The 20507-nt window shown below is 35.8% G+C and overlaps 1 protein-coding gene across 3 annotated transcripts in view; it reads left to right on the top strand.

Annotated features, from left to right (window-relative positions):
• Window positions 1-20507, top strand: part of Hcf (Host cell factor) — a 722783-nt gene that overhangs the window by 175846 nt on the left and 526430 nt on the right. For 2 of the 3 annotated variants that reach the window (XM_090372788.1, XM_090372786.1), the window contains exon 4: window positions 6133-6371. In XM_090372788.1, coding sequence (XP_090228914.1) covers window positions 6133-6371 — 239 coding nt within the window. The remainder of the gene's footprint in view (window positions 1-6132; window positions 6372-20507) is intronic. The other variant, XM_090372787.1, reaches the window with a different exon arrangement.

Genomic DNA, 20507 nt, shown 5'->3' with positions numbered 1-20507 from the left:
TGGACACATCCAAAGCTTTCACCATTTCTGTAAATGTTTGCTGCAGGTAATAAGCTTTAAAGGCAGCTATTACCCCCCCCCCCCGTCCATGGGTTGCAAAACTGATGTTGTATTAGTATTAGGGGACATGTAGACAACATTTACTTTAAGAGGCATTCTGACTTCCCCCAGATTTGAAGGATGTCCAGGGGCATTTTCCAAAAGAAGAATAGCCTTGGTTGGTAAATTTTTGTCATTGCAGAATTTGAGAACAGTAGGGCAAAAATAGTTGGTGTACCAATCCAAGAAGATGTCCTGTGTCACCCAAGCCTTCTTGTTTGACTTTCAGTACACAGGCAACATGGCTTTGTTTAAACCTTTCATAACACATAGTGTTTCTGAATGGTACACCAACAAAAGTGTCAGCCTATCTTTTAATGCTTTAAACCCAGGAGCCATCTTTTCTTCATGGGTAATAAAGGTTCTTGATGGCAACTTTTTCCAATAAAGGGCTTTTTTATCAACATTTGAAGATGAGATCTGAAGGGTAATCACCCTCCTGTACTATGGCCTGAATAGAATGTGGCAGACACCTCAACATCTGCACTTGCTGCCTCGCTAGTAATTTTTACACTTCTGCATTTGGTTCTTGCTTTCAATCTCTTGAACCATCCCTTGGTAGCCAAAAATATTTCATTGCACTGACCTTTCTTCTTTAAGTCTTTAAAAATTGACTTAGCATTTTCAGTTATTACAGCTTGGGTCAAGGGAATGTTTTTTTTTTTTTTTTTTTGGTTCAAATCATCGACCCAAAGTGTCAGAAATTGCTTTCACCAGCTTCCGTCGTCCGAATAGCCTCCATCCTATTTTCCAATGTGATAGATTGACGTGCCTTTTTCATGCTTTCATTTTCACTAGAATTCATTGAACTTAGTGTTTCTGAATGGTATAAAAACAAAAGTGTCAGCCTATCTTTTAATGCTTTAAACCAGACATGGCATCTCTTTATTTTAATTAAATTAAAAACTTAATAACACGACTGGCAAAAGCTGCACACTGCTATCACTACTATTAATGATTATGTATTTAACTTATTAATAGCACAATTAGCAATAAATTTACAACACGTGTACATGGTGTAAACAACCAACTGAATGCTTTACCTCCCACTTCCACGAGTGGCTACTTTGAGGGCGGGAAGTTTTCTCGTCTCTGATACGGACGTGCTAATTGCTGATTAGTTCAATTGTTCAAAAGTGAACAGTGCATGATACATAGTACAATACGATGCCCACAAATTTTGTCTGACAATTTTAAACTTTCAATTCATAAAAAAAATTGCAAAAATAAAAATGGCATTGTGATTAGTGACCAGTGCTATTGCGGATCAGTGCAAAATGAGGGCTACCTTTACTTCGATTTCAGGAAAGCTTTTCATTCTGTTGCGTATGGAAGACTACTATACAAATTGGCATTAAGGACAAGTTGCTACAATAGATAAAAGGATGGTTGAGTGAGAGAAGACAGAGTGGTAATCAACGGATACTGCTTTACGTGGACTAATGTTATTAGTGGTGTCCTTCAGGGTTCGGCATTGTTTTGTATATTTATCAATGATATTGATGAAGTTATATCAAGCTTAAGGTCAAAGTTTGCATATGATACAATGGTTAGCAGGGTTGTTAATAACAGTAATGACAGTATGCTGCTACAACAGGATCTGGAAAAGTTGGGTAGATGGGCTGAGAAATGGCAACTGAAGTTTAACCTTGACAAATGCAAAGTACTGCATATGAGTAGCAGTAACCCCAGAGAAATGTACCAACTATTTGGTGTTACACTCAGGGTAGTGGAGAATGAAAGAGACCTGGGGGTAATTGTGCAAAGTCAGATATGAAGTTTTCTGAGCAGTACAGACAAGCTGCCAGAGTAGGTCATGGGGTCTTGTCAATGATATACAGGAATTTTACGAGCAGATATAAGTGTGGCCTGACAATTGCCTTTTATAAGACAATTGTCAGGCCACACTTTTTGATTATTGTGTACATTCTGGAAGCCTCATTTTAGGAAGGATGTAGAGTTGCTAGAACGAGTACAGAAGGTGAAGGGAACAAAGGGGTGCTCTAATGAAGAAAGGCTTAAGTTCTGCAAATTGCAGCTTCTGGAGACTAGGCACCTGTGAGGCAATCTGATTGAGGTGTATAAGGTCTTGAATGGATTGAGCAGGCTCAGTGCTGATGGGATTCTTCTTGTTCAGATTACAAACCTGAGGAGGGATAGATTTAAACTTAGGGAAAGACAGTTGTAGAATAGATGTGCGGAAGTTTGTTGTTAGCCAGATTGCTGGAAAACTTCCATGTTGTTGTGAAAGTTGATAGCTTAAATAAATTCCAGGCAGAACTAGACAAACATTTGGGGTGAAAGGCACATGATGTTTTCTTGCATCATGTTCCTTTCCTAATGCTAATACTAATGGGTGCTATAGATTCATGTTTATCTGATGTGTTTCAAAGTAACATTTGCATACATCTTTTAAATTTTTGTTTGTTGCAACTACAGCTGATATTGGCAAGATGTTTAGTTGGTAGTGACTTTCTCCATAAATCATTTGACATGATTTATGGAGAATACAGTTGATAATTTCATGTAATGATCCCTTAATCCTAAATGATGCATTATTTATATAGAATGACAATTTACTGTAAAGTTCTCTTATTAAACAGGCAACATGCTCTAATGAGACTGCAACATGCATGCTATAATGAGAGGATCACCATTATTTTACGATTATGATAAAATATATTTTTGTCATCCCTTTCCACTATATTTTATATAAGTACAGTACTTATATAAAATATAGTGGTTGCATCACAGTGTAAATTCAATTGGAACTGGTTTTAATGAGACATGTTGCATTGAGTAACAATTGCAAAGTTTCCTGTGATTTTGGAATAGCATACAATTGATTATTGCTGGGACAGCAGTGAGATACACTTTGTCCATGACATGCTTGAAAATATGAAATGTGTGCTTTATATTCAAATAAATTATTATCGTCACTTTTTTTCCTGCTACATAACAGGTCTTTGACGACCAGATATATCTCCTCTCCTTTCCTTATCCTTGGTCCTCACCTTTAGTGAGCAATACCCATAAGCCACAATTAAATTATTAAACATTCTATGGGGGGGTTGCAAAGTTTGTGGCTGCATATGAAAGGGTAGTGGTACAATGTTAAAAATTTCTGTACTTAATGTATAACACTTCAAATACTAACCCACCATGTTTCATGCAGTTTCAGTAATGTATTTTTTTAAATACATCTGAACAAAGTTGTGGTTTGAATGAGGAAAGATGGACAAACTCAGTCACTGTGCAATCATCCAGTATTTGTGAAATGCCAAAAAGCAATTCTTGAGGATATGGTTACAACATTGGCTGAGAATGTCCCTTCCTATTCCATGGGCAGCAGAATTTAAATGAGGGAGGGAAAACCTGGGAGACGTCCCATGCTGTGAAAAACCTGAACCGTTCATTACTCCAGAAGTTGTTGATGATGTGCATGATCCTTTGATGAGTGATCAATATGTCATTGCCTTGGGCACCTCATCTGATTGGGTGACCATATAATAACAGAGGTTCTGGCTATGAAAAAGGTTTCAGCATGATGGGTCCCGGAGTTGTTGACAGTAGATCAAAAATGCACAAGAGTTGTCAAGTCAAGTGAACATTTGCATTGTTTTCAAACAGATACAAATTTCTTTCCAAGGTTTGTGACCATGGATGAGACAGTCCATCAGTTTCAGTCTGAGACAAAGGAGTGCAGTCCAAACAGTGAAAACACAGCTCTTCTCCCCCTCCAAAGAAAGCCAAGTCAATTCTTTCTGATGATATGTGATGATATCAGTTTTATGGGATGCTGATGGAGCATTTGCTGGTGGATTGCCTTCAGAGAGGTCAGACATAGAGGCATATTACACAAACCTTGTGAGGCATTTGCATGTAAACATCAAAGACAAACTGATAATCTTAATTTGATTTTTTTTAGGAAAACCATTGAGATGTTGCTTTCCTCATCCTTTTTAGATTTGTTTACAAATTCATAAAGTGCCAATTTCCTTCATGTCATTCTGGCTGTCCTTATATCTGCCTATAACAACTAGACTTACAAAATATGGTTTCATTAAATTTTATATTTGGTTCTTAAAGAAAGATTTGATGTCCCAAATTACATTAAAATCAAACCATTATAAATTTGCAAAATTCTTTTCTCTCTCTCTCTCCCCCCCCCCCCCCCCTTAATAAACTTTTGATTTATCTCTATATGGGTGAGTTATGGGGAATGTGCATGACTTGGGACATTGATTTCTTGAGTGATTTTAAGCAAAACAGTTCATATAATCTTGGGTCTGATTCTGAATAATTACAGACTATGGCTGTTTGAGTTTTAGAAATGGCTAGGGAGTTTTGAATGGAACCAAATAATAATAAAAAAAAAAAAAAAAAGAGAGAATAAGTAAACACATGCCTGGTAAAATGTTTATTAATTTAAATAAATAAATTAATTAATCAAGAATAAGCAGACATGCTTAGTAATAAGTACTTGTATACTTATTGTTATTTACCCTGTATATAAATGGACATATATTTTGGATGTTTGTCAATAAGAAAAAATCCCATCTACACAAGTTTTTTTTAGTGTAGGTTTTGTTGGCGCTGGGAAGGATTTAGGATCAATTCTGATTTCATAAACCCCTCACAGAAATCCATATTTATTTTCAGATGTCATAACTTGAGAAGACAAGTTAGATCAGTATTAAATTTTCAATGCATGTATTGTTCCTTGGGAAGATTTTAAGCCTGGTTGTAATTTCACACTGTATTGCTCAAGAAAAAGTCAGAAGATTGAACATCAAATTTTCATGTGCATTTCATTGGTCCTTAGGGAAGTTATAGGTCTAGTTTTGATTTTGCTCTAAATTTGAAATAACATCTCTGATCCTTTTAAGAATTTCCAAATTTATGGGACCAATGTATCACATGTTGATATGTAATCCCATCCCCTTACCCCATCCTCCAAAACACACACACACACACACACACACACACACACACACACACACACACACACACACACACACACACACACACACCAAATCCCACCTCATGGCCATTTGTCACATCATGTAAGTTGTGGTAAACTCTTATTGAATGCAATGTTAACACTTGAAATGCACCACAGTGTGCATATTACTTACCTCATTTGTTAATGCCTATATTCATTGAATTGATTGTATTTTGGCAGTACACATTGTTTATCCTATACTTAAAATTTAAGTCTGTTATGTTGTAATGGAGGTAGATGAGTGCAAAATCTGTAATATGGCACTTTCTTGTCATAATTGAAATGGGTTGATAAATCCATTGCTCTTTTAAATGCTATTCCCATCAATATAAGGGAATAAGGCATTTATAAAATAATAAAAGGTTACTACTAACAGTCCTATTTCTTACCCAGATTAACAAAACTCATTGTCTCAGTAGGAGTTACTGAGATTCATTTACTTTTTCATTGGGGAGTGGAATTTGGTATTCTGAATTTAAAAAACTTTAATTGATAGAGATTCAGAAAGTTTTTTATCTTATTCTTTTAATATGTTTTTCTCTTTGTTATTATATTACTATATATAAAAATATTTGTGATGTATTTTTTATAGAAATTCTTTTTTATTATAAGGCACAATAAGGATGAAAAATTTAAGTTTTTGTATGCATTACTTAATTTAAAATCTTTAAGTGTGCTGAATTATTTGGAGTTGCCACCTTGAAAAGGATTACAATCAAGCAGTTTATAGAAGAGTATAGTAAAGAGCCAGTAACTGAAACCAGAATAATTATATATATATATATATATATATATATATAGGTAAATATTTTAAAATTTTATGGCTGTTTGAATATTTTTCCAAGGTATATTAAAAGGGCTTCAGTGTTGTATATAAATTTGATAAGTTTAACTGCCATATGTAGTGCTGCAGTGTTCAGAATTTTATCTAATAAGGACTCTTTCATGCTTAACTCGTAGGCTGTGGTTCTTGGTTTGAGAATATCTTATTGGTTCTTACAGATTTTTTCACTTAATGTCTTTCACAGAGCAATCACCCAAGACTTATCATTCCGCAGGTACTTGAATGATCTTTATACACTGGAACTCCGCCAGTATTCCAATGTTATGACATGGGACATCCCATTATATTGTGGGCAGCCTCCACCTCCTAGAGAGTCACACACAGCTGTGGCTTACCATGGGAAAAATAGTAAAAGGTCTAGGTTAATCATCTATGGTGGTATGAGTGGTTGTCGGCTTGGAGATCTTTGGCAGTTAGAAGTTGGTGAGTTTTAAGAACAGATTGTCACTTGTTACATGCGAAATAAGTATATTTATTTTCTGATTTGCATGTTGTAATGTTTCACTTAAAAATAATTAATTTTTAAAGTGTAATATGGCACACATGTGCCAGCTTTCTGTTTTTTACATTTTAACCGTTGAGACACTTAATATAGTATCATACTTATGAACATACCTTTTACATGTTATATCCTTTTCCTGAGCATGTGGTCTCATAACTACTCATTTAAACTAGTGCAACATTAGCAAGAAGTTTATTACATGTATTGTGCAGAACTTCAGTTCCACACTGAATTCTAAACATTTCAACAGCGGCAGCATGATAAATTTAAATAAGAATCAAAACTATTAACCTATCATTGGTTGCTAAATCAATAACTATTGAACTGGTAACTAAAGTTTAGTCACCCAGTACTATGGTTATTTTGCTTTATTGCCAGAATTGGAAGGAAAAGAAGTAGAGGAGACATCCATTCTGTTTTTAATAATTTTAATATTTAATACAGTGTGTGTGTGTGTGTGTGTGTGTGTGTGTGAGAGAGAGAGAGAGAGAGAGAGAGAGTGAACATGTTTATATCCTAAGAGTCTGTGTACTTAAATATTACTGGAATTTATGTGAATAGGTTTTAACATTCTGATTTTGAACAAGGAACCAACTGTGCATAAATACATTCGGCAGACTTCTCAGGAATTGATTACTTTTAATTTCACTTTAATTATTTACTTTTACTTTTAATTTAATCAAGTGCAAAATTAAATAGTGTGAATTCAAAGAAAAATCAGTTCTTACTCGGTGAAATGTTACATGCATAAAGAATTGAAATCTATCTGTATAAGTTGATGAATAAGGAAGAGGGTGATTAATCACCCTCTAACTAATTAATCATGATAAGTATGCCATGACACCTTTTGACTGCCACTTTGGTAAGGAAGGGTGATTAAAGTGCTCATGAGAAGCAGTTTCTGTTAATACCACTAGGTGGCAGTGATCACAGTGTGCTGAAGTGGGATTTACTCAAAGAGGTAACTACCATCAAGGGTAAAGGGAAGGGTTTTTGCTTTCATAAAGGTGACTACGGTGGTCTGCGACAGTATTTAAATTCTATACGGTGGAACCAACTGATGATGTTACTAACAGCAAATTCAAAATGGAAGGCATTCAAAAAATTAATCTTGGAAGCTACTACGCTTTTCATACCAACAAAGAAAGAAATATTGTTCAAGATTTAGGCCTAAATGGATGTCAGATGAACTAATTAGACATGTGACAGAGAGGAAAAATGCATGGGATACATAGAAATTAACATGTGACACAGAAGCCTATGGTAGATATAAGCTGGCCAAGTTACAAAGAAGGTTAGGCAGGCGAAGGCAGATTATGAGAAATCTTTGGCAAAGGATGCAAAGAAAAACAGCGAAGAGTTCTTTACTTATGTAAACTCTAGAAGGAAGGGGATGAATCAGATTGGTCCACTTGATATCGATGGTTCAACTGTTGATGATCTTGATCGGTAGCTAACAAACTAAATGAATATTTTGCATCAACATTCACACATGAGGAGTTTTAGGGAGGGGAATGCCAGAGGTGTATTCAACTCTGGCAGTAAGCTAGATAATCTTGTAATAACTGAGAATAAAGTGGAGGAGAAATTGTTGAAGATAAACAGAAGAAAGGCACCTGGGGTGGACGGAATCTATCCAGTTATATTAAAGGAGGCGGCAAATGAAGTAAGCAAACCCTTAGCCGTAATTATGAGAGCTTTCCTGGACTCAGGGGAGGTGCCATGGACTGGAGATGTGCAAATGTGACCCCAATCCACAAAGGAGGATCAAAGGGAGACAGGTAATTACAGACCTGTTAGTTTTACTTCTGTTCCAGGGAAATTAATGGAGGCACTGGTTAAAGAAGCATTTCAGGATCATCTAGACAAGACTTCAGTTATAGCTTGGACACAGCATGGGTTTGTTAAGGGGAAGTCTTGTCTGACTAATTTGATTGGATATTATGATGTAGTCACAAAGGAACTGGATGCAAAGAATAACTTTGATATCATATATTTGGATCTTAGAAAAGCCTTTGATACTGTTGCACATGGATGACTGCTGCACAAATTGGAGCAGTGTGGCATTGGAGACAAATTGCTGCTATGGTTAAAGGGATGGTTGAGTGGGAGAAGACAGAGAGTGGTAATGCTTTCTGGGGACTAATGTTATTAGTGGAGTCCCTCATGGTTCAGTGTTGGGTCCATTGTTGTTTTCTGTATTTATAAATGATATTGATGATGGTATATCAGGCTTAATGTCCAAGTTTTCAGATGATACAAAGGTTGACAGTGTTGTTAATGACACTAATGACAGTACACTGCTGCAACAGGATCTAGAAAAGTTGAGCAGATGGGCTGAGAGGTGGCAAATGAAGTTCAACATTGACAAATGTAAAGTACTACATATGGGAAGCAGTAATCCCAGAATAACGTATCAACTCTGTGGTACCACACTAACAGTGGTAGAGAATAAAAAGCACCTGGGGGTAATTGTGCAAGCAGATATGAAGTTTTCTGAGCAGTGCAGACAGTCTGCAAGAGTAGCTCATGGTGTCTTGTCAATGATATACAGGAATTTTTCTAGCAGTGATAAGGAGGTGATTATCCCCTTATATAAGGCAATGGTCAGACCATACCTTGAGTACTGTATACAGATCTGGAGGCCTCATTTTAGGAAGGATGTAGAGTTGCTTGAGCAAGTAGAGAGAAGGGCAACAAATTGGTGAGGGCAATGAAAGATTGGACTTACCAAGAAAGGCTTAAGTGTTGCAAATTAGTGTCTGGAATCTAGGCACCTGTGAGGTGATCTGATTGAGTTGTATAAAACCTTGAATGGTTTGAGCATGCCAAATGCTGATGGGATTCTTCCTCTTGCTCAGAATAATCGCTTGAGAGGGCATAAATTCAAATTGAGGAAAGACGGTTGTAGAAAAGATGTGCGGAAGCTTGCCTTTAGCCAGCGGGTGGTTGATTGCTGGAACAAACTTCCATCTGTCGTTGTAGAAGTTGATAGCTTAAATAGATTCAAGGTAGAACTTGAGAAACATTTGGAGCAAGTGGATGAATGAAATAAGTTTTTTTTTTTTTTTTTTTTGGCTGATGCTATATAAGCTTGCTTTCTTGCATCATGTTCCTTTGCTAATGCTAATAACTTAGAAGATTGAGATACAGACAGGGCAACTGGATACATTTTTTAAAATTGCACACACGAGGTAGGCCTAGTTCCTTTATGCTCTTTTATGTCCACTCTGGATACATCTAAGACTGTGAAATGAACTTCATTCTTCAGTGCTAAATGAAACAAGGTCAAACAAAAGCACCTTGTAGCGCATAGTGCACTCAGGTTTTAAATACTGCTTACACAAGTTGGCATTTCTTTGCATGTTCATAATATTTCTTTACTTCCAATCATTTCATCTATTTTCTTAAGACATTTTGTATCATGGTAGTGGTGCTTTATTGATTCAAAGTTTTTTTTTGTTGTTTAAACATTTTACTAGCTATTTCAGTTAAGTTTTATACAATACTGGCCATTCACTAGCTGTTTCAATTCTAGTTTTATGCCATGCTTTGCTAACAATTCTTTACTGTGACATTCTAAATTATTATTATATTGCTTGTATAATTACTAGAATTAAGTTTTGTATGATGTACAAATAACTATTTTTCAGGTAAATTGAAATTATAATTGAAAAAATTGGAGCCTATCCCTGGTAGATGGCAATCTGCATGATTTCTCAAAGAGAATAGTTGAACATATTAGTAAATTGAAACTTTTATTGATACATTTTTGTATCACTTCATCAGTGACTGCAAAGACAACAGTATAGGAATTCAGTTATGATATTTATTAGGAAATTGGTTACATTTTATTTTTAAAAGCCATTTTAATAAAAATATCTTTATCTTATTCATAAATAATAATTGGCTCTTCTTCTTCTTATTAGGACAGGTGGCCTTTTCTTAGCATTAGTAGAGGCATATGATGCAAGAAAGCAAGCTTATACACATCAGTCAAAAAAAAAAATCCCTTTCACACAACCATTTGCTCTAAAAGTTCTTATACCATCTCTTTCTTTGTTTTTCTTTTATCTTATCATTTTTGATTAACTCTTAATTAGTCTGTAATCTCTTGTTCTATCTATATGTTGAATCCACTTTTGTCTTTATTCTTAAACTGTTTTTAATATTAGTTTTACTTTTAATTTGATAAATCTTTGGCTGTTGCTTCCCTAAAAGTCATATTAACCACATTTGAATTCTCTATGACCCCGTGGAAATGTTTGGATAAAGACAGTCAATAAGTTAAAATTGGCCACTTCTTGACAGTATAATGGATGTAAGAAGAAATAATATGTATTTTTTAATTAATTTAATTATTTAAAAAAATTAGAATCAAACAGAATTAAAATAGCATTACAACACCACCTAGCGGACATTTTCTTAAGCATATAAATATATATAGAGATATTCTATGTATATCTCTATGTATAGAATATATTTTAGGCATTAGGGGCAGAAATATATATTTTAAAAACTTTAAAATAGTATTTAAAAAAAAATAAAAAGTGAATTTTAAAAAAAATTTAGATAATTTCAGAGACAGATTTGTTCATGCTACTTTTCACACTTGATTGCATCATATCACAAATAAAAGCTGATAATAACTCTGCAAATAAAATCGATAACCTTTAATTTCGATGCTGATGTAATAATAAGCATTTACTATTCTATTTTTTTACTATTGCTTTCCTTAATGCATCTTATACATTAAATTCCTTTTTAAAATACTATAATTTTCCTTTTTGTATGCTTGGCAATGTCTTCTCAGCAAAATAAATTTAAAATAAAATTGATAATCTTGGACACAGGTGTAATAATGAAGGTTTAATATTCTATTTTTTGGTGTACACACGCCATGTCTGGCCATTTGTTCATTTCCCCATCCTCCCCAAGTAACAGCTGACTCCCAGTGGATGGATTTTCATGAAATTTTATATTTCAGCCTTTTGGAGATATTTGTTGAGACACTTCAAATTTCATAAAGTGAGACAAATAGAAATCTAGCAATTATTATATATTTTTTCTATAAAATTTGTATGTGAAAAGAAATTCATAGATTAAATATAGTTTTAATGTGGTATTAACTTCGGATAGTCTCTGCATGCTTTGTTACGTAAGAGTCATGTAAAGGTAGTTCTCGACTGTAAAGAGTTAATTCGTTCCTAGCGCACGCTCGTAAAGCGGGAATTAAATCCCATAGACATAATGTTAAAAATAGGGGTTATGTTCTCAACAAGGAAATCAGTTAACTAATTAGTTTGTGTAAACAATGATTGATTTATCCAAAGAAATTAAAACGTAGCCTGTAAAATCAAGCAAATTATAATAATAGAGAAATTCTTTTAACATTTGTAAATCGTAAATAATGTTTATTCTTCATCATCGACTAAATGCACACTTGTTGGTCACTCATTATTGGCTCAGCGCTCGTTGGTTTGTTGCAAAAGGAGTCTTCTTCAGAAATGCTTCAAGAGGCGTTTGTTTTTAAGATAATCTTCTGTTTTCTTTATAAATTTCAGTAGATGCATAAGCATTTTTTAACGGAACGCACAAATTGCAACTAACACGATTTGAACAGAGTAACAAGTTTACGAAGCTTAAAAAAAAAAAAAAAGAACAAAGAGAAGATTCTGAAAATTTATTTATGTTTTTTATACGATTGAAGATTTCAGTAAAGGAGAAATGCGTTTCACCATAATAACGCAAAAAACCACACAATTCCAGCTATCGGTATTTTTGCAAATGCAAAAAGATCGAGTTTACTACCAGTTTATAATTGCTTGCAGTAACAGAAAAGCCCAAATAAACCGGAAAGTGCAAATTGTTTTTATTGTTTTATGGTCGTGACCTCCAGAAATGTGCTTCAGAAAAATGTCACAAAGGCATTCAAATTTGATTCTTATAATGATATGATAATGGTGAAAGTACAGTGTGTTTTAATGATTTGAATTGGTAACTAATATAATTTGCACTATAAAAACGACCTTTTAGAGAGTTATATAGCGAAAATTTTAACTTCCGAGGTCGTGGAACGAATTACCAAAAAACAATGTGTTATTGGGTTCACATTACGATATATTCATGATGCGATCGTAACGGATTAATATTGTAACGCTGGGTACACTGTATTGTATAGCGACATGCATGGTTTGAAATGTTTAACATTCATTTTTTGCAATTAATGTTCATATTTTCGATTTTGTTGATACTTCGGAAAAAAAAAAAAAAAAAACTGATAACCTGAGAACTCGGAAAGCGAGAACTGCCGGTATTTAGATATGTCTTACATAACTGTGCATGTACTGGGCACGCTTCGTCTATTGCCATGTAAGGCTCTTAAATGCGGTGTTGCTTGTGAAGAGATGCATATACTGTGTATAGAGAGAAAAGAGATTAAAGAAAAAGCATATGGGAGGAGAGTGTAAATATATATTGTACAGTTGTAATTAAACTGAATGGCTAAGTGAAAAAGGGCCTGTGGTACTGGATTCCATGACTAAAAGAAAATAACAATACAGTATACGTCCAGTGACAAATTTTAATGACTAAAAATGAAAATTTTTCACTGGATATATATATTGTATTGTTATTTTCTTTTGAATGGCTAAGTTTAGAATATGTAAAACTATAAAATCTATAATCTTAGTAATTAATTGATAAGGAGATAAAATAAAGTTCGCCTTATCAATTAATTATTAAGTTCCTAAAAAGTTATAATCATAGTAATTAGTCGATGAGGACAACTGTATTTACGTTTCATTACTATTAATCGTGGAAAAAGGGAAAAAAATTCATTTAATTTAAGAAAAAAAAAGTTTAGCTAATTTGTTTATTATTGTGGGCAGTAATAATCGGCACATGCAGAATTGTGCTCCACAATAATGGAAGTTAACTGTTCTTGTTTTTACGATGGATATGTGCAGAATTGTTCACCGTAATGTATCTTATACATTAAAAAAAAAAAAAAAAATTGAAATACCCATGCTGTTGTATGTGTTCAGCATCATGTTCGTAAATTTTCCTTTTATTTGTGACCAGATGAATGTAGAATGCCCTAATCTGTTGTATGGATAAAACTGGTCTGCATAGATTTCGATGTTTCCTAAATTAATGGTGTTTCTGGGAGCACTTTTAGTGCTAATTCTAAAAATTCAAACTGTTTTTCTATCTATTATGTACAGCTTTTTTACGAATAGAATTATTTTCTTCAGATATGTGTACTACTTCTTTTGTGACTGACAGGCATGGAAGTACACCGAGTGGACAGAAATCATGGGATACCTACCTAGTAATGGGTGGGCCCACCTTTCTCCTGGATAGGTAAGGGCAGTCACACACTGAGGCATTGAGTTCATTAGTTCATTTGGATCCTTTGGAGGATCCAAAGCTCGAAAGGACCTTTCCACAGCATCCCAAAGATGCTCAACAGAGTTCATATCCGGTGAACGGGGAGGCCATTTGATGGTGGTAAAATCTGTGGAATGCTCTCCGAACCATGTCCTAGTCTTTTTGTAGTGAGGCTCATGGTCCTGCAGGTGTATGGTGACAATATGAAGGGATGCAGATGGACACATAACCTGGACCATTCAGAGATCTGTCTAGACGTACCAGAGGTCCCGACGTGTGCCAGGGACCTCTGGTACGTCTCTGCATGCCCCAGACTGTTACCGACTGTCCACCTGCCTGAACAGTTCCTTGTTGACATGACAGGTGCATAGCTTCGTGCAGTTTCTACCAGATATGCACCCTCCCGTCTGCTGAAAATAACTGGAAACGGGACTCATCAGACCAGGAGACCTATCTCCAATCATCCAAGTTCCAGTGCCAATGTTATTTCTCCCAGTTGAGGCATAGTCTTATGTCGTGGTGTTAGCAATGGGACTCCAGTGGGTCGTTGCTCCAGTAACCTATTGTAGCTAATGATCACCTGATGGTCTTGGTGGAGAGAGACGTTTTTGGCACCTCCCTTGTTGAAGTTGGCAGTGATTTCTGCCACTGTCGCTCTTCGGTTGGCTGAAACAATGCAAGACAGATGCCAAAAGCCACGTTCATCCACCACCTTTCTCCGTCCTGTCCACAATGAGATGTTATTCCGGAAATGGCTTATTCCCAATACACTCTTGATACAGTTGAACGGGAATACTGCAATTTCTGTACCACCTCCACGATAGAGTGACCCATGCTTCAGGCACCCACTATCATCCCTCGGTTAACTCACGGTGTTTATCGATACTGATATCGAATTGCAGTTTACTTATATACCCATTAAGCGGTGGGTTCGTCCACTAGTGAGAGGGGGTGACAGCGTCACCTTGCTCAGGAACCAGGTATCTCATGAATTCTGTCCTTTCAGCATACTTAGGCATGTTTAGACATGTTGAGACGTACAAGTCAGGTAACTGTATAAATATACAAAGTGTTTCCTCCACATTCAGTTGTTTATTGGTGCAGTAGTGCTAACTAGTGTCTGCTTTTAATGTAACAGAATATAGTCCAAATATATTCTGTTACATTTGCGGTAATGATATTGTGGCAAAACAAAGGCATTGTATAATATCATTTGTAAAAAATGCATATACTGCATATTTCGGAATTAAATTAGAAGACCAAAAGTTGCACTCCATAAAGTGTGTCTATATGTGTGGAGGGCCTGTAAAAAAAGAAAGTGATATTTGCTATTTCCGTGGTATGAAAGGAACCTTGGGGTCATATTAATGACTGCTACTTTTGTTCTGTAAATGTAGCAGGTTGTAACGCAAAGAACAAGCAAAGCATTGTATACCCCAATAACATTACTTCATCTGTAAGGCTCATATACCTGAACTACCAATACTACTTCTGCCAATTTTTCTTGAACATATGCCACAAGTTAGGCACATTATGGCCTTGCTCCCCTTGTGCTGTAAATCCTACAAACTAACAAAACAAACAATATGCCACAAGGTCCCAAATCTTGATTACATATGTAATCTAGATGATAATTTAAACTATTGTGACAAAGAAATTCATAGTGAAATTACTCTGAACCACAGCAGTTTACGTAAGAGAACTAGTTGTGAGAAAACTAAATCTACCCAAAGAGTCTGCAGAGCTCTTAGTGTCAAGACTGAAATTCAAGAATATGTTGGTTCAGGAGCAGTCCTTTCATGGTATAGTTACCACGAAAGAGAATTGGTTACCCATTTTTCTGATGAAGCCTCAATGATATATTGCAACATGCAGTTATGAACTTCTTTAGTAGGAACAAATTTTAAAGTTATTGTTTGGTTACTCAGTGGCATAACCAAGCAGAAGTGAACATAGGGAATGGAAAAGTGTGACTACTAAGACAGTCTGTGACACTAGGTTCACATGACATTAAAGACAAGCTACTAGTAGATCAAAATGAAGTACTGTTCCAGTCGCTGCATATCGTTGTTGATACTGCAATACGTTGTATGTAAAAAAAAAAAAAACTGAGTACATATCAAACGGTTTTAGTGGAATACGTTAGACATTGGTCTTATTGCCATTGCACGTGCCCTTCCCTTGCTATTGGTGCCTCCGTAGCCATGTGGGCAGGAGCAGCAGTGCGTAGCACATGCTTCTTGATTAGACCGGGGTTCGAGCCCGTGACTACCAAATACGGAGTATGCGGAAAGGTCAGGGAATGACCACCGCATATCCCCAGAGCAATATGGCCTTAGTTGCTAATGCTCCTAAAAACTAAATAACAACAACAACATTTGCTATTGGCCGTCACATACGACTTCTTGCAGGAAGGTAGAACTAATATCTCATATTGTGACTATCTTCATATTGTGAAGATAGTCACAATATCTTCATGTTGTATCTCATATTGTGACTATCTTCAATGAGTTACCATGTATTGTACTATCTGGAATAAGTGATGCTTCATTACTAATAGAGAAGACTATTATTACTTATTCTCAGTGGGCACCATCACCACCACCCAGATGGCACCGTTTCAAGGCTTGTTGGCCTATCATTGGTGGGTGGGCAGGTACCCTGGTGTTGCAGTCATGCCAACCCAGTTGTGAAGCTAATTCCAGAATATGAGAGATGCCAACAGGTGTACAGAAGAATTATAAAAATAAACTACAATCACACTATGATTGTAGTTTATTTTTATGAGCTATATGGTTTATTTACACTGATATTATATAGTTATTTCATGCTCATATCGTATTATGCCTTGTGCATTTACATTATTATTACAGTATTATTCTGCACACCTGTTTGCATCTCTCATATTGTGGAATTAACTTCACAACTGGGTTGGCATGATTGCGACACCATGGTACCTTCCCACCCACCGATGATAGGCCAACAAGCTTTGAAACTGTGCCATCTGGTGGGTGGTGGTGCCCACTGAGAATAAGTAACAATAGTCTTCTCTATTAGTGAAGCGTTACTTATTCTCCTTTTTTATTTCTCATTGAAAATTGTACAGTGAACTGTTAGTGACAATCACTTTTCTACAGAATCTTGCGAACTTTGAAACCAAAAATGAAAACAGAACTCTGGCCTGTGAAAGCGATGCACAGGTGGCATGTTACAGTGAAAGTGACTCTCTCTCTATTTAACTCATAGCATGAAAGTAAGTTTTCTGTGTCATTTAGCAGCATTAAATTTCTGATTTTACTAACAGTTATGGATTTTAGGTCCTTTTGAAATTTTGGGATTATAAATACAGGGTTTAATACCTTATACAAGTAACTCTTGGTTTGCAAAAATTCACGATAACAATGTTTTTGAAACAGAAGGCCAAAAGTATCAAAAAAATTTCAAAAATGTGCATATACCAGATATGATGTAAAGAAACAGCACAGTCAATCAGAGATAAGAGCTATCCCCATTTACCATCTAAGCCAATCAGGGATTAGGTGGCTGGAGATAAGAGGAGAGGAACACTTGTTGGTGTACTATTCTACAGTGTCAGTTTCAGTTTTAATTAAAAATTGTTGATTAAATTAATAAAATAAGAGCCACCATGTCTAGTATGATAAGTGCAGTAAAGCCAAGTGAACGTGAAAATGTCACTAAAAAGTCGTTGATCTACCACATATGAAAGAAGAAAGAAAAAAAAAAGATAGAGGTAATTCATAGAATGGAAGATGGTCAGACATGTTCTAATGTGTGTATGAAATTGCTTCCATCGACTGTGAGTACCATAATGAAAAATGCAGATGAAATAAAACAGTCAATGCAACATGCTATGTAGACGTGCTATGCAATAGAAGTAAAAAATGGAGAAATTCTGTGGGTGGATGACAAATTAAAAAAAAAAAAAAAAACATTCGGTTGACTCAAGCTGTTATTACTGATAAGGCAAAGTCAATTTTTGAAGATCTTAAGAAAAAACGAGGATGGTGATGGGACATTTTTAGGTAGCAAAGGATGGTTCATGCTATTTAAATCTTGAAATAAGTGCCACTGTGTGAAATTAAATGGCTGAGGAAGCTGCAGCATTTCCTGAGGGCTTCAAGTAAAAATTGATTATTGGTGCTCATTTGACATTTTGAAGGGTATTAATAACATAAATGCAGCTTGGTAGGAAATGTCAGTGAACTTGTTTGAATGGAGTGTGGTGCAAACTTCTCCCACAGTTTATGCATGACTTAACAGGATTAGAGTCAGTGGAGAATATTGTTGAAGAGGAGGGTAATAATTATCCTCCTGATCTCATTTTTAATGTTGATGAGACTGGGCTTCATTGGAAGAAATTGCCATCACGAACCTTCATTGCCCATGAAGAGCAGTCTGCACCAGGTTTCAAGGCTGCAAAAGACAGGGTGACCCTTCTGCTGGGTGAAAATGTCTGCTTTTTAAAATTAAAATCAGTATTTGTGTACCATTCACAGACACCACTGTCAAGGGTTGCCAGTCTACTGGAAATGGAACAGGAGGGTGACAACAAATCTCCTTAAATTGTTACAAAAGTGATTTTTGCCCTACTGTGCTCTGTTTCTGTGAAAAGAATGAGCTACCCAAGGCTTTCATGGTCCTGCTGGAGTCCATTGCCTCTTCCATAAAACGTTGCTTCACCACTAAATCTCCATCTGTGAAGGTAATTTCCATCAGCTTCGACATTTGACAAAATGTTTCGGGCAAATTGGAAATGCCGGGGTTTATTGTTTGCCTTTAAAGCCTGCACAATTTGCAGTTTGTAGACATGGAGGTGAAGGAACAACCCTCCAAACAGTCGTTTATGGTATACCTAACTGCAAAGAAGCTCGTCTAGTTGATTTTTGTGGGCTTTGAGAAAATGCTTCGTGGATTTGATCAACATCGTCCTGCAAAGTGCTTGGTCTTCCCTCTCCTTTTCGGTGCAGAAAACTACCAGTCTCTTGAAACTGCTTTAACCAGCATTGGATAGCATTATTTGAAGGTGGATCTTTTCCACACTGAGTTCTATAACATGTTGTGATAGCGGACTTTGTTTTGAACATTGCCTTCTCTTGAATAGTCACCATTTTGAAGTAATTCCATAAATACTTCCAGACATCAATGCGGCGAGTATGGCATTGCCAAATAAAACTTTTTGAGTTACACTTTCATATTTGGTGCAGAACACTACCAGTCTCTTGAAATTGCTTTAACCAGCATTGGATAGCATTATTTGAAGGTTTTTGTTGTTTCAGGTGTGAAAATTATAGGCCACAGAAACCCTGACAATAATTTAGAATCACCCTGTATACAGAAAAATGGTTATAATGAGCACGGTAATAACAAGATCACGGCTGTAATGAGCAAAAAGCCATAATGATTTTAAGTTATGCGTATTCCCACACAATTGCTCACTGTTATAACGAGCGTACTACACCGATATACCTATCAAATTTTGGTAACCGTGCAAACATTCTTAATTGCTCAGGTATTTGGAAAAACCGAATTCTTGGAATAGATGAAAATGAAGAGGGTGACTTAGCTTTATGACCACCTGCATCGGATTAGCGACTGGTTTATGACCGTGTCCCTCCGGGGACAGGGGCTATACAATAGTGCATTGGTGTTCCACTTGTCACATTACCCTATTTACAAATTGTCTTGTATTCACTGAACCATAAATTTATTTTGGGACTTCTAAGAATATTGTATGCATTTCGGGCTCTAAGAAATTTGTATGCAGATCGCTTTATCATTTTAAAGTAAAATCATTTAGAAACGAACCCTTTCTTCGGAAAGATGTCTATTAACAAAATGAAGTCTGTCTCGATTTGTGAAAAATTCGCAATTATTGGTGAATTAGAATATGGTGCAAAAATATTATTATTATTATTATTATTATCAGCCATGTGGTGCAAGGAAGCCTGAGGCTTATGCTGCACCACCAAAAAAAATTCCAGAGTTACTCAGAGAGAGAGAGAGAGAGAGAGAGAGAGAGAGAGAGAGAGAGAGGTAGAAAGGAGTCACCAAGAAAGAGAAGAATGATGATATCCAGCTCAGAACCCTGGGTGTGCCAAGCCCATACTCACCAGATGTGAGTTTTCTCTGTCCTCTTCAAGTGTATCGACATAGTGGAAGAATAAAGATGTTTACATGTTGGCATTGGAAAAGAACATAACTGGAAAAAAAAAATTTAGAAAGTGCACGGTTACAAACATTGATGAAGCATTTCTTCAATGATTCACCACACAAATAAGTGCTGGATTTTCAATAGACGGTCCAATCTTGAAGGCTCAAGCGAAAAATTTGCTAAACAATTTGTACACAATGATTTTGTGTGTAACAACAGTTGGGTTGATCAATTTAAAAACCAACATAACATCATTTATGCAAAAATTAGTGGAGAATCTCGATCTGCAGATCCAATGATGGCAAATGAATGGATTGACCATGTTTGGGCAGAAATCAGGAAAGGTTTCAATGACAAAACATCTACAATGCTGACAAAACAGGACTTTTTTATAATTTGACACCTGACAATATATTTAAATTCAAAGGGAAAAAATGTGTTTGTGGAAAAAATCACTCTCTTTACGGTGCTCATATGTGCAAATATGGCAGGA

This window comes from Mastigoproctus giganteus, chromosome 4 (assembly GCF_048544385.1).
Source record: "Mastigoproctus giganteus isolate SK-2022 chromosome 4, ASM4854438v1, whole genome shotgun sequence".
Lineage (NCBI taxonomy): Eukaryota > Metazoa > Arthropoda > Arachnida > Uropygi > Thelyphonidae > Mastigoproctus > Mastigoproctus giganteus.
This window is presented reverse-complemented; position numbering and strand designations above follow the sequence as displayed.